At 40.8% G+C, this 15,985-nt stretch overlaps 1 protein-coding gene across 1 annotated transcript; it reads left to right on the top strand.

The window, feature by feature from the left end:
• Positions 1–1,251: 1,251 nt before the first annotated feature.
• LOC141002039 (uncharacterized) lies at positions 1,252–14,416 on the top strand. Its single transcript, XM_073473201.1, has 17 exons — positions 1,252–1,357; positions 4,345–4,443; positions 4,535–4,701; positions 5,442–5,604; positions 5,896–5,958; positions 6,399–6,479; positions 6,848–6,910; positions 8,069–8,149; positions 8,516–8,578; positions 9,755–9,835; positions 10,869–10,955; positions 11,172–11,216; positions 11,309–11,389; positions 11,788–11,925; positions 12,072–12,110; positions 12,292–12,456; positions 14,025–14,416. The coding sequence occupies exons 1-17, from the start codon at positions 1,264–1,266 to the stop codon at positions 14,153–14,155; spliced, it is 1,641 nt and encodes a 546-aa protein (XP_073329302.1). The 5' UTR covers positions 1,252–1,263; the 3' UTR covers positions 14,156–14,416.
• Positions 14,417–15,985: the final 1,569 nt, after the last annotated feature.

The following is a 15,985-nucleotide window of genomic DNA, read 5'->3' as shown; positions in this document are numbered from 1 at the left end:
TCGAGAAGAAGCCTCAAACAAGAAGGCAGAACAGAAAATGTAAAAACACAAAAGGAATAAAAGTGATCAAACTGGCAGAATCACAGAGAAAGAAAGAAAAAAGTAATGCACATGAAGAAATAAATAAAATATTCAAATCATTAAAGGACGATAAGAAGACGACATCACATCAGAGGAGTTTTAAGGTAAATACTGCTGCAACTCTCAACGAACTGAAGGGAAACAGTGAAAAGTTAAACAGACTAAATTTTATTTTCACAAGTAAATAAGAAATGTATTATTTGTGAGACCGATACCAGTGTGATATATTGGTTATTCTTGTATTTAAAGCCCAGGAGAACAGTATGAGAGATTAGGTTAGAGAAGACGGTCAGCTGCATGCAAAGACGCCGTGTAGCAAAGCAAACTACCAATAACCTGACCTGAGATCACAGTGTCCAGACTGATGAGATCCATGATTGTTAAGTGTGTCTGACTCTGAACTGTGTTGACAGACACTTTAATTATCACAAGTTCACTGCTCATGTGTGCCACCTGGTGGTTGTTGGTTCACACTGCAGCTGCTCCTGGACACATTGTATTGAATATTTCACCCCTCTAGACTCACATCTGTAGTAATGATGTTCACAGCTGCATCTCATTGTAGCACCTGTTCTTATTTAGTCAGGGACGGTCAGGTTTTTTGACCTTAACACATTTCTACTTGTCTTCAGTCTGTAGTGAAGTGTAACAACACTGATATCAGACTGTTTACTGCACAACAGCTGAGTGGTAAGCACGAAGAAATGAGATAAAACTATCTCTCATACTGTTCTCCTGGGCTTTAAATACAAGAATAACCAATATATCACACTGGTATCGGTCTGGTATCATCCTGCTGCTGGGGGTCAGGTTGGTGTTCAACTGAATCCATTCTCACCTTCAACATTTCATCCCGGTACGACTCCCTCACCACCAAACACAAAATAAAACTCTCCTGCACCATCCATCCATCCATCCCTCAGGTTGAACCTGATTTTGTCTGTGGGGTCACGACTCGCAAAGGTTGACAACCACTGGGCTGAACAACCCCTCTTTGAATGATGATTCAAATTCTACTTTATATTTAATATGACAATAATAATCTGCATTTCTGCTTCTTGGGTGTTGCGGCTGAATTCTGTCCACCTCAGCTTTATATCAGATTCAGTTCCTCTGCTTCGATCGATGTGGTACAAGAGTCCCTGAAGCAGAAAGTGAAGGTGACTCTGGACTCTGGAGACGATGGAGACAGCGTTGAACGATTGTGTCTCTTACAACCAAAATAAGCCGCTGTTTGAGATGAACCGGACTGATCGCTACAGTTTCCAACCTGACGGTGAGTAAAATGATAGAAAGTATCAGAGCGCAAAAAAATTAAGAAGATGGTGAGAATGATAAGTCATTCAGCCAACCTGAGACTTTAAGTTTATGTATTTCTGTTTTTGAATGAAGACAGAAATGTTTTCATTTACCTCACTGTGTCGTACCTGACAGGCTTTAACTTTCAATCTGCAGACGAGCTACAGCCTCTTGCATTGAGTATAATGAATTACAATGGATTTACCCTGAAAATGACTAACTTGTCAATAATTTCAAGTGATAAAATTGTTTTAATTTTGGAAACATTTACAGGTAAAAAAAACAACCATAATTGCACTTTTAAAATAGATTTCAGACTTTTAACCCTTTGGGCAGTTTAGTTGCTTTTGTCATGCAACATATAATATATAAGTCCTGCTCTTCAATGGAAACATCACAGTCAGGATTTACAGAGAGCTCAAAAATGTCCTTTGTTCAGTTCGAAACTGTTTCCATGCTGTAAAACACAAAAAAAGAAAAACATACTTTGATCATTTATTCTACAAAAGTTAAAAAATAAAATGGAAATCAACATTTTTGTGCCCACATGTGTTACCAATATGAGAAAACTTTAATAACATGTTTAAAATGTAATGTAATGTTTATTTTCAGGATCTGATTTGTGCAGTTTAATCAGTTTTAATCCAATTTAACACCCAAATTTAAATCATTTTAGTGTCATGCAGCCTGTCATACAGTCCCACTATCATCTACATGAGTTATATTACTGAGATCTTCATGGCTGTAAAGTACAGCTACATGTCGAACACATAACAGTAAAGAGATTTTATTAAATTAAAGAATTAAAAGGCACCAGGTGGAAACAGATAAAGGGAAAGAAGTTTGGGCCTCCAGTGAATTAAAAGAAACTGAAAAAATATCATATAGAAAAAAAAGAAGTTATATTTAATCACAGAATCAAACAGTTACTCATTTGTCTGCTTCTCATTTTCTATTTTGCAATTTATTTCTTTTCCTACTATAGGTTTACAGTTTCTGTTCTGGATATTTGTGGTTAAAAACATCAAGTGTACGTTTAGTAATGGCAGAAAGCAACATGCTGAAAACAGGATACACTCGTTAAGTAACTGTGAGCCTTTGTCTTCATGGGATCAGCAGCGTTGTTATAAATCATAATTCACAAAGAAGTTTTACTTCAAAGATCATTTTACTGTCAGAATAAGAAAAGTTTAAAAATGACTTTCAAGAGCGTTTGCATCCAAACACAGGAAGTAATAAGGAGACAGAATGACAAAAAAGAAGAACTCTGTTTTTCAGTCACTGCACGTTGGCAGAATTTCTTCCTTCTTCTCAGCGTTTGGTTGTGTTTCTTAGAAAACGATGATTTGACCAATTGACCTGCAACCAGAACAGCAGACGTCTTGACTTGTTAAACACAAGGAGAGCTAATGAGATTAAAACTACATTCATTTGTTTGTTTGGTTTTTTTTGGTTTTTTTTTATTGCAAACAAACAGCACACAGAATTAGCTGGTCGCTAACTTTAAAAGCTGTTAGGTACTGGACAGGTAGTGTAAACAGAATGTGTGCATGTAAACAGGAAATGTTCTCACATCAAACCCTGAAGAAACAAGAACTGCATGGAAACTATTTGCATTGTGCAAGAAACTAATATTATTAAATTATTATCAAAGAGATTGTTTTATTTCTCAGATTGGTTGTTAAAAGCAGCAGCATCTGTTGGTGACATTCATGTTAATCTCTGTTGTTTTACAACACATCAGCAGCTGCTGTTAAACCTGAGAGTGATTGAAGTGACAGTCAGGACCAGCAGGTGGCAGCAAAGTGTCATCCTTCCTGTTCGAGAGGCTTCCTGAGAGAAACACAAGGGTCCTGCTGTAAATGTCTCCTAGGATTAAAGCGACCGCGCCAACATTTTAAAGCTTTTTAAAAGAGTTTTTAACAAGTAGGAGGACAGAAAACACAGCTGTGCATAGGTGAGATAATAAATGAGTCTTTATAATAAATAAAAGGTCTCACAAAATAGGAATATAGCAAATAACTAGACGGTCAATGGAGGGCGACCCGTCCTGCCATCCCAGAGCATCTTTATCTGATGAGCTGGGAATGAGACTCAAAAGTCAACTTTTCTCACAAAAAGCACCTTTAAATTGATGGTATAAATAAAGATTTAAACAAAATCAAAATTAACTCATAATTGTTGGATTTTTTGTCATTTTTATATGAGTATTTAACGGTGGCTGTTTACCCTGACCCCATATGTACATATATATAGTGATATTTGATTCTGCGGTAAAATAATCAAATGTAAAAAGTAGCTCATCTTACCTTGTTGTCCACGACTCATTGTAACACCATTAAAATCATTCATCAGTGTTGCAAGAGGAGATGGTACTTTCAGTTTTGCTTCTTGGCCGATGCATTTCCTGCACAAATCTGCTGCTACCACCGATTAATACGGCACAGCTGCTATTTCTGCTGTTACTGTAACAATACAGCAGCTAAAGCTAATGATGCTACTACCATTACTTCCTCTGTGAGACTGGGGTGTTGCAACAGCTCAAAATAAGGAAACATCTTATATAATCTACTTAATTTTCTAAGATGAAATGCAAACAAACTAAAAACAATCATCATCATCTTCCTCTCACCCTGCTGCCTCTCATGCACTCTCATCCACCTCTGAACCCTTCAGAGAGGACAGTAGTTCACCTCTCAGTCACAGCCAGTTTGCTCTGGTGTCACTTTCTTGACTTTTCTGCCGACAAAAAGAAACCCATCTCCATTTCCTCCCGGGTTTTATTTTATTTTATCGTGATTGACAGCTGACATTTACGCTCGGAGCTTTGCAAATTTATAAAAGCATTTGTATCAGCTGGATGGACCGGGCGACTTTTCATCTCCTGAAATGACTTTTTTTTTTTCTCCCTGGATGTGTTTTCTGAGGGAGGCTGATCACATCCTGTTGCTTTAAATGTTTCAGATCTGAAGCCAGCGAGGCCCAGAAGACCGTGGTGTTTTTACGTTATCGTTATTTACCTCATCCTGCAGACCGCCCTCAACGCCTTTCTCGTTTATGAAGGTAACTGCATATTATTTTTAAGATGTAATATATTGAAGAGAAGGGACGTGAATGAAATTACTGAGACAATGTTATTTTTCCTCTGTCTCAGTTTTCACATCGCAGCCTTCACTGTTTGGCCCCGGAACACAGAAGCTGACGTCCAATCACATTTCTCTGGGTGGAGAAGAGGATGACGAAGCCCTCCAGACTCTGCTCCGAAACAACAGTCAAGAAACCAAGACCCTGAGGAGCCACCTGTGGGCGCTGCAGAGCCAGGTCCTCCTGATGCTTATACCTCACATTTAACTCTATATAATCTTTACGTAACTCTTACAGACACAGGTTATGCTGCCGTTGCTAGTCGGTACAGATATTCATGTTCCTCACAAGATGAACCTTAATAACTAATAATAATAACTCGTGATGCTGAGAAAACTGGCTTCAAAGCCTGGCGGTCATCATGGGGGCTTGGTGCACCAGCTGTACATTGTAGCTATTTGATGCTAATCAGAAAATATTATCACGCTAACACGCTAAACTGTAAAAAGCATAGTGGCAAACAGCCGTTAGCATTTAGCCACAAAACACACAAAGCCACTAGACTGACTTTACGTTGTTATTCTCGTTTAACTTTGGACCAAGCCCGACTCCAGTATTTATGCTAAGCTAGACTAGACTAATCTTTTCAACCTGCAGCAACTCTTTCGATCTGTGTCAGAAAAGCTTCTGGCAGTCGTAGGTTTTTTTTTACTCAACTGAAACAGACAAAGATGTTGAAGATAAGTTGTACATCAGGTTGTAGTTGTATTTGCTGTCAAAAATCAGAAACCACTTCCTGTTTTGGGCTGATAAATTCAGATGAAGTTATCAGAAAACGAGCAGCAGTAAATGTAAAAGGCTGCATGAACACCTCCTTCACTAACAGCAACAAAAGTCACATAGTCTCACTTTAAAGCCAGTCGGGATTCCTTGCTTTAACGTGATGTTCGTGTTTCTGTTGGTTGCCATGACAACAGGTCCAGAGCGTGTGTGGAGAGGAGGGTCAGCTGGACCGACTCAGATCGGACCTGAAGCTGCTCAACACCAGCACCCGCAACATGGACGACAAACTGAGATCGGACCTGAAGCTGCTCAACACCAGCACCCACGACAGACTGTCAAACATCAGCCACAAAGCAGGTGGGACACACACCTGTGTGTGTGTGTGTGTGTGTGTGTGTGAGTGTGTGTGTGGGTGCAAGCCCCCTCTTTGCAATTCCTTTAAAATCATTAAAGCAACACATTTGAAGTAATATTATGGTAAAATACCTTTAAAGAAGATTTTCTATTTTATTTTTGTTTTTTCAGAATGAGCAGAAACAGACGTCTCCTCTTAGATAGTGGAGAAATGTAGTGCGATGTTGGCAATATTGACGTGTATGTGTGTGTGTGTGTGTGTGTGTGTGTGTGTGTGTGTGTGTGTGTCCTCAGGACTTCCTGGTCCTCCGGGTAGAGATGGACCATCAGGTGCACCAGGAGTGAAAGGCCCCAAAGGTGAGTCAACCTGCAGCATTTAAGATAAAGTTGAAGTTAATTAAAGTGTGGAAGGTTTAACAACCAAAGATTTCCTCAACTACAACAAGCTACAATTCTGTCACAAGCATCTAAACTATTACAAATCTGTACTTCAGGATGCAGAGAGTCTTGTAAAGTTAGAGTCAGAATTTTACACTTTTTTGATTCTGCTCAGCTGGACTCACATGTGACTGAAATATATTAATTAGTCGTCAGTTTACATTTACTCAAGTACTGTATTTAATTCAAGGTACTTTACTTAAGTATTTCCAAATATTGTACCTTTTACTCTACTTCTGTACATTCTGTTTCTTTGAGTTTTAAACGTGCAGCCGGCATCATCACTGTTAGTTTGTGTTAATCAGCAGTAAATCATCATAAAGTGATCAGCGGTTACGTACCTGTATTCTTCTTTCCAGGTGACAGTGGTGTCGTTGGACCTCAAGGACCAAAAGGGGACCGAGGACTCAACGGAGAACGAGGAGAGCCAGGAGCTGCTGGTCAGATGAGTTTCATTATGATTATTAGTGGAAAAATGTTCTTGTCATTGTGAGTTGGAAGCATATTTTCTTGAAAAAGTCTCCAAAATGACACCATTTACTGCAGCCAGAAGCTGTGAGATTAGAAATAATCTGACGGCCCTTGAATGAAACATGTGACAAACATGTTCGTCAGGAAAAACAACCATAAACTCAAAATAGTGACACTTCTTCAAAAATATAGTTTTTTTCTACATGTATCATGTAAAATTTCACCAAAAATAATCCAGATTTTGGAAAAAAAACACAAAATTCTTTAAGCTACATTTTAAACACTGTACTGAATTTTTCCAAAATATAGATTTCACTTTGTGTGTGTGTGTCCTCAGGACGTCCTGGTCCTCCGGGTACAGATGGACCATCAGGTGCACCAGGAGTGAAAGGCCCCAAAGGTGAGTCAACCTGCAGCATTTAAGATAAAGTTGAAGTTAATTAAAGTGTGGAAGGTTTAACAACCAAAGATTTCCTCAACTACAACAAGCTACAATTCTGTCACAAGCATCTAAACTATAACGTTTTTGTTTATGAATCTGTTACTCCGGCAGTGTCAGAGACTCTGAGCTAGAAAACAACTGCAGAATAAAAGTTTCTGAGTGTAAAAGTGAATTTCATCAGGACAGATGCAGCAGAGGTGCATGTGTGCAGCAGGAGGCATTAGCTTTCAGCTGCAGGTCCGCCGATGATGACCTGTCATCTCTTGTCAAACGGCCGCATGATGAAAACCAGCTGATGGATGAGCTGCAGCCATTATTTCACAGAGCCTCGCAACTTAGTCAGAGCACTGACATTTCCTGAATGAGATCTCTATCAGAGCTGGACTTTTACTGAAGCCGACACATTACAGTCTGAGGCAGATGTTTTCTGTAGGTCGACCCCAGAACACGGCCCCAGAACAGAACCACGAGTCCTTAATGAAGCTTACAGTTTGTGTTAATGATCTTTCGCAACCTTTGGGTGAGGTTACCTTAGATGTTACACAGGAACAAACAACATTTCCTCCAAACAGGACAGTTTCTAACACTGAGGTCGTGTCCTCTGATATGTTTAAAGCAGAACTACTTCCTCACACATAGTGGATGTGTTTAGGAGGTGAATCCAGTAAATGTTGACTCAATATAATTAAGTTCTGCCCATTTTTTAACAGCCGCTGGTCGAACTGTCCTGCAGTTTTCTGTGTATTCTGGTGACACCCTGACCTCTCCTTTAAGGCTGCTGTCAGCCAAAATTTCTACTGGTACAAAATCTAATCAGCAGATTCATTTTGCACCTTCTTGCACTAAGTTTGCTGAGTGTATTTCCAAAGGAAGAACTGGTCCCGACTCTTCCTGAAACAGGTCAGAACAGGATGAACTTTGTCTTCGGCTCTCAGAACAACAGGAAGTAGAGAGTCTTGTAAAGTTTCAAATATCGTACCTTTTACTCTACTTCTGTACATTCTGTTTCTTTGAGTTTTAAACGTGCAGCCGGCATCATCACTGTTAGTTTGTGTTAATCAGCAGTAAATCATCATAAAGTGATCAGCGGTTACGTACCTGTATTCTTCTTTCCAGGTGACAGTGGTGTCGTTGGACCTCAAGGACCAAAAGGGGACCGAGGACTCAACGGAGAACGAGGAGAGCCAGGAGCTGCTGGTCAGATGAGTTTCATTATGATTATTAGTGGAAAAATGTTCTTGTCATTGTGAGTTGGAAGCATATTTTCTTGAAAAAGTCTCCAAAATGACACCATTTACTGCAGCCAGAAGCTGTGAGATTAGAAATAATCTGACGGCCCTTGAATGAAACATGTGACAAACATGTTTGTCAGGAAAAACAACCATAAACTCAAAATAGTGACACTTCTTCAAAAATATATTTTTTTTCTACGTGTATCAGGTAAAATTTCACCAAAAATAATTCAGATTTTGGAAAAAACACAAAATTCTTTAAGCTACATTTTAAACACTGTACTGAATTTTTCCAAAATATTGGTTTCACTTTATGTGTGTGTGTCCTCAGGACGTCCTGGTCCTCCGGGTACAGATGGACCATCAGGTGCACCAGGAGTGAAAGGCCCCAAAGGTGAGTCAACCTGCAGCATTTAAGATGACAACTATAACTATAACGTTTTTGTTTATGAATCTGTTACTCCGGCAGTGTCAGAGACTCTGAGCTAGAAAACAACAACAGAATAAAAGTTTCTGAGTGTAAAAGTGAATTTCATCAGGACAGATTTAGCTGAGGTGCATGTGTGCAGCAGGAGGCATTAGCTTTCAGCTGCAGGTTCGCCGATGATGACCTGTCATCTCTTGTCAAACGGCCGCATGATGAAAACCAGCTGATGGATGAGCTGCAGCCATTATTTCACAGAGCCTCGCAACTTAGTCAGAGCACTGACATTTCCTGAATGAGATCTCTATCAGAGCTGGACTTTTACTGAAGCCGACACATTACAGTCTGAGGCAGATGTTTTCTGTAGGTCGACCCCAGAACACGGCCCCAGAACAGAACCACGAGACCTTAATGAAGCTTACAGTTTGTGTTAATGATCTTTAGCAACCTTTGGGTGAGGTTACCTTAGATGTTACACAGGAACAAACAACATTTCCTCCAAACAGGACAGTTTCTAACACTGAGGTCGTGTCCTCTGATATTTTTAGGAGGTGAATCCAGTAAATGTTGACTCAATATAATTAAGTTCTGCCCATTTTTTAACAGCCGCTGGTCGAACTGTCCTGCAGTTAGTTTTCTGTGTATTCTGGTGACACCCTGACGTCTCCTTTAAGGCTGCTGTCAGCCAAAATTTCTACTGGTACAAAATCTAATCAGCAGATTCATTTTGCACTTTCTTGCACTAAGTTTGCTGAGTGTATTTCCAAAGGAAGAACTGGTCTCGACTCTTCCTGAAACAGGTCAGAACAGGATGACCTTTGTCTTCGGCTCTCAGAACAACAGGAAGTAGAGAGTCTTGTAAAGTTAGAGTCAGAATTTTACACTGTTTTGATTCTGCTCAGCTGGACTCACATGTGACTGAAATATATTAATTAGTCGTCAGTTTACATTTACTCAAGTACTGTATTTAATTCAAGGTACTTTACTTAAGTATTTCCAAATATCGTACCTTTTACTCTACTTCTGTACATTCTGTTTCTTTGAGTTTTAAACGTGCAGCCGGCATCATCACTGTTAGTTTGTATTAATCAGCAGTAAATCATCATAAAGTGATCAGCGGTTACGTACCTGTATTCTTCTTTCCAGGTGACAGTGGTGTCGTTGGACCTCAAGGACCAAAAGGGGACCGAGGACTCAACGGAGAACGAGGAGAGCCAGGAGCTGCTGGTCAGATGAGTTTCATTATGATTATTAGTGGAAAAATGTTCTTGTCATTGTGAGTTGGAAGCATGTTTTCTTGAAATAATCTCCAAAATGACACCATTTACTGCAGCCAGAAGCTGTGAGATTAGAAATAATGGTCTGATTTTCACATATCTGACGGCCCTTGAATGAAACGTATGTGACAAACATGTTTGTCAGGAAAAATAACCGGAAACCACAAACCGCTCTGCAAAGGCCCAGCAGTCCCCTCCGTATTTGTTACCGTATGGCATCTATAAATATGATATACATTATTCCTTGAGAAATTAACCAAACTGTTGAAAAACAGACATCTCGCAATGTTCAAGAAAGTGAGAAAAAAGTCAACACCAATTGTTCAACATTGGAGTTACAACCTTCTCCTGCTCGGCTCATCAGCCAAGGAACCACCAGCACCTTTCCTTCAAAGACTGGTACCGTTGACCTGGGCCTAGATAGCACGTAGCATAGCATAGCATAGCATAGCATAGCATAGCATAGCACGGCTAAGCACAGGACTGTTAACTCTGGTTGATGTAATGCACATCTGTTCAATCTATGTGTGATCACTGTTTTGGTGTTATTGTGATCTCAGCTCAGGTTATTGGTAGTTTGCTTAATATTATACAAGAGTGAATGTTGCCAACCTCGACTCTGCAAGGACTCCAAAATCCTCCGACCGTTACAGCTGTTACGGTGATTTTGGTTGTAGTTGTTGAGTTAATTATTAATCAGTTTAGTACCTTTTTATGAGACGGATTTGGTGAATTGGTTATCTTTTTCTTTTTTCAAGGGTGGTGCCCCGAGGTGATCTAATGTAAATTGGATCTTATTATTTATCATAATTAATAATCATTAATTATTATTGACAGCCAAACTTAACCCAAAACTCCCTATTAATGTTGTATGAAGCACTACAGATGAGACAACCGGCACAGCTTGCATTTATTAAAATAAAGATGTGAGCCCAAAAAATTAACAAAATCATCACTCTGATTGTGTGTTTGTGTGAACGCAGGTACCAGCGGTCCACCTGGGCCCCGTGGAAACCCAGGAGCTCAGGGACTGGGTGCAAAGGGAGCAAAGGGAGACACTGGAGCCCAAGGTAAGGGTCTGGATATTGGTTGAAGAGTTCATGGCACCAAAGTGGAGGTCAAAACATCCTGAAATAATTCTTTAATCTCAGAGCTGCTAACACATTTTAATAAAACTTCTAGTGTTTCAGGACTTTAATCATCTTAATGCTGATCAGAGATCGAATTATCTGTGATTGAACAGCAGCCAGGCTTTAACGTCTGACTTCTGAATCTTGTCCCTTCAGGCCCTCGTGGAGACAAAGGTGACACAGGGAGCGCTGGAGGAAAAGGTGCCTAAAGAGTCTTTCTTGCTGTGTAAATATATGTTTACTCATGTGTGAGGTACTAAATGCATTTATGTTGATTTGTTGTTCACCACCAGGATCTCCTGGGGTTCCTGGAGTTCGTGGCGCCGATGGACGAAAAGGAGACACTGGGAGCATTGGTCCACGGGGATCTCCAGGTCAGCTGCACACTTACAACAAACTAACACTGAATATTGTTGAATTAGTTGCAGTAATTAGTATTTAGTTTTAGCACATTGAAGTTAAACTTAATGACTTAAAATAGACTTAAATGACTTAATGACTTAAATACATTTTAAATAAACTTTAAATTAAGCACAAAAAGGAAAAGTATACTTGCACTAAGGTTTCTTTACCTCGATTATATTGTTGATACGATGAAATATACTTTTTTCTTTATAAGGGATGTGTAAACAAAACACAGCACACGAAATCACATTAAATTAACTTCACATGTGAATTCCACATTTTCACACGTGAGCAAAAGTTTTAACGTGAAAATAAAACACTGTAACATGAATGAAAATGTCCACATAAGAAATTCACATTTTCACAGGTGAATTACAGACGTTGCTTTTACCTTTAATCCACTCGTGTTCGTTCGTTGGTTTCCACTCGGTGTCTTTCATCAGATCTCATTTTGTTGTCTTGTCACCAGGTTTAGCGGGACCTCCTGGTGCCAAAGGAGCTCGAGGTAAGTCTGTGTTCAAGTTGCAGGAAACTTGATTATGACTCACGTTTCTTCCACATGTGATGAACTGTACAAAGCATTTAAGCACATCAAGTGTCAGTTTGGTTTGAAGATATATTTTAAATGTTTTCCCTCCACATTTCTTTCAGGACTTCAAGGACTCAAAGGAGCCAAGGGAGATCCAGACAGTAAGTCTGCACAGGACTGATGTGGTCAAAGAGAAGGAAGCTTCAACCTCGAGGCTCGTGTAGAGAGAAATTTTAGGTTTTTCTGAGTCATTCAACCCAGTGGCAACGTAGGGAGTTTGAGGGGAACTGCAGCTGAATGAACTGGTTTCTGTTTCGTAGCTGCTCCTTTGTGTCCCCACAGTGATCGTGCGTCTGGTGCCGATCGGACGCCGAGGGCGAGTAGAGGTGAAGCACAACGGAGAATGGGGCACCGTCTGTGATGACAGCTTCGACACCAATGACGGGACGGTGGTCTGTAGGATGCTGGGCTACACCAGTGCTTCTTCTGTCTTCCAAGCCGAAGCAGGTAAGAAGTCTGCTGCCTTTAAAGCTCATTATGTTCATTTTTATTTCATCTGTAGACATTCATTCTTCTGGCCCCAAGCCTGAAGCCTCGCTCCAGGGTCAGTGCCAGGTGGGGAGTTTGACTGGGGGGGTAAACCTGCAGGTTTGTGAAGAACCTGGTGCTAAATCACTTGCAGACGACCTGATTCTGGGTCAGGGTTTCGTACGTAGCAGAGCAGCTCCTTTGCTGCGATCTATTGAAAGTCAGCCCTTTATTCAAGCTTTTGTCGGCCATTGGCGCCGGCCCCAACGACACCCCCTGGTGCTCTGCGGACTACCAGGGGCACGGTGCCAAAAACTTTCTCGAAACATGTCCACACCTCCGGGCAGGGAGGGGAGTGTGGGCGGACAGGCGGGACCGCCGAGCTCCCCTCCCACGGTGGTGGTCCGTCGGACTACCAGGGGGGCAGAGCAGTCCACACCGGGGTACCAGGGGCAGGAGACTTAAAAGGGACTACCAGTTCCAGCCAGTGCGGCTACAGGGGTGTAGCCCAGGGAGGGGTGCTTAAGAGTGGGTATGCAGGTCTGGCTGGTGGGCAAGGTTCCTGGAGGGTCTCCCCACCGAGCGTGCCGGAGGTCCCTGGCTTAGGGGTGAGGGTTTCAGGGTGACTTGGGTCAGGGTTAGGGGTGAGACAGCTGGGCCTCTGGAAGGACCTGCCTGTGGCTGGAGCCGGCCCGGTGCTCCCCTGGTTAGAGTTAGGAGCGACTGGCCCGAACTACATTTATACTACACATAACTACATTTATACTACACATAACTACATTTATACTACACTGAACTACATTTATACTACACCGAACTACATTTATACTACACATAACTACATTTATACTACACATAACTACATTTATACTACACCGAACTACATTTATACTACACATAACTACATTTATACTACACATAACTACATTTATACTACACCGAACTACATTTATACTACACATAACTACATTTATACTACACATAACTACATTTATACTACACCGAACTACATTTATACTACACTGAACTACATTTATACTACACCGAACTACATTTATACTACACATAACTACATTTATACTACACATAACTACATTTATACTACACCGAACTACATTTATACTACACATAACTACATTTATACTACACATAACTACATTTATACTACACCGAACTACATTTATACTACACCGAACTACATTTATACTACACTGAACTACATTTATACTACACAGAACTACATTAATACTACAAAGAACCAAGAAAAGTTGGTTTTCTTAGGGTCTCCTGGATGTTCAGGACAAATTTCGACCCAATCCAGTGAAAAATTAGACGTTGCTGAGGTTCAGAATAAACACAGATAATCACAAAAATTAATTATTCGGAGTACAGCTACAGGATTCTGCAGGGTCCCATGAATTTAATAAAAGTTTCAACATGAATGTTTCAAGATAATCTGTGACATGAACTGGGAAAAGTCCTGGATTTTGGGTGAGTTGTTGTGGAGTGACCCACGTCTGACACTTAACACTGCTGTTCCTCTGCAGGGTCCGGTCAGATCTGGCTGGATGACCTGCGATGCACAGGAACAGAGTCGAGTATCTTTAATTGCCCACATGCTGGAATTGGTACCCACAACTGCGGACACGGCGAGGACGTCGCAGTGCAGTGTGTCTAGAAATGGCACCAATGAAGAAGAATGGTGTTTCAGCTGTTGATGGGTTGACTGGCAGGCTCAGTCTCACGGGGGATATAAGTCACAGAGCTGCACTGCTGCTAATGATGTTCACAGCTGGTTCTTATTACATATTCATAAAACACAGCATTTTAAATTGCATTCAGCTCAGTTTCACTTTGTAACCAAACACATTAGCTTAAATGAATGTAAACAAAAAATCGTGCGAATAAAACTTTGTGGAATAAAACTCCTCAGACATCACTTCTCTGCTCTGTTAGTTACTAATATGAAGCTGTCAGCCTCCAATCATTGTCTGTCTCTCTGTCCTCATCAATCCTCCTCCCCTGCTGCTCATCAGCGTCACGTTTACTGTCACCTTCAGTCCACGGCAACATCACCACAGAAGATTCTGCAGAGGTCAGCGAAGATGAAGAGGTCACGTTGAAGGACAGGAGTCGTGATGAGGGATGATTTCTGACACAGCTGGCTCAGGCACTTTTTTCCCTGATGCCTCTGGGAACAAACTGTAGATACACATGTCGAGCTCACATCAAATGGGATCACAGCAACTGAACGCTAACATGGGGATTAAGTCAGAATTATATTGTGAAGGTTTAATGTCCTGTGCCACCGTTAGAGAGCGGGATGCACAGAGCAGGACGTCCAGCATTTCAGTTGCAGTCTGTGGTGAAATTATCTGAATGTCAAAGATCAAACCACAGATCACAACTACGTTTCTTCAGGTTCAGTTTTCAGTGATATGTTGTGACAACGCTGTGTTTATGCTCCTGAAAGGTTCAGGTGCAAAAACTACTTGGTTAGGGTTAGAAAAAGATCATGTTTTGACCCAAAATACCTGATTCTGTCGCCACAAACACGACTGAAACTACTCCTGACATCTCGATAAAAATATCCAGTGGTTTCAAGCTTACAAATATTGAAAAGCCATCTTGAACAGTGGTCTCTGAATTATACTGGTTAGGCGTCCTGTGGCCTTTAGAAGCATCTAAATACTGCACATCTCTTGTTCTCCTTTAATAATCCCAACAAATCCATTATTGTTTGTGGTGTTTTTCTTTTGTGCGACCAAACAGGTGAGAAATATAAATATAAATAACTATAAAGAGGCAGAATCAGAATCAGCTTAATTGGCCAAGTTTGTGTTCACAAACAAGGAATGTGAGTCCGGACACAGAAACAGACAACGTGAGGAAGAAAGACAACAAGACCTGTGAAGTGAAATGTGAACTGTGAAGAATATAGAAAGGTAAATGGTGCAGGACAGTACTGCAGAGTATACACAGGATATTAAAACACCAATAAAAAGGTATAAACAAAACAGGAAAGAAGAAAGAACTGCTGGATAAATGTGCGTAAATTACGCACGTACACGTGTCCGTCTACAGAGAGCAGGATTCAATAATTATTATATTCCACAATTAATTTGTCGTAAATCGCTCTGCTGTTTGTCAACATACAGTAACAACAACAATCAGACAGATAATATGAAGTATAAGATCCAGATATCAGCAGAGTGTCAGACGTTCAGCAGGAAACCTCCCGCTGGTTTCACCTCTAATAACGTTTTCCTACGTAGAGTCACACACACACACACACACACACACACACACACACACACACACACACACACACACACACTGATAAGAGGCTGTTTCTGGATGAACATTCGTTCATCTCAGCTCCTCTCATGAAGGACTCACAGCCCCGCTCCTGATTCTGATCTTCAGTCTCTCGTTCACACTGAGGAGAGAAATACATGTGAGACTGCAGGAAGAGAAGAAGAAGCTGCAACACACAACAATACATTTA

Source organism: Pagrus major, chromosome 9 (assembly GCF_040436345.1).
Source record: "Pagrus major chromosome 9, Pma_NU_1.0".
NCBI classification, from domain to species: Eukaryota; Metazoa; Chordata; class Actinopteri; order Spariformes; family Sparidae; genus Pagrus; species Pagrus major.
Note: the sequence above shows the minus strand (reverse complement) of the source record. Positions and strands in the feature narration are given on the sequence as shown.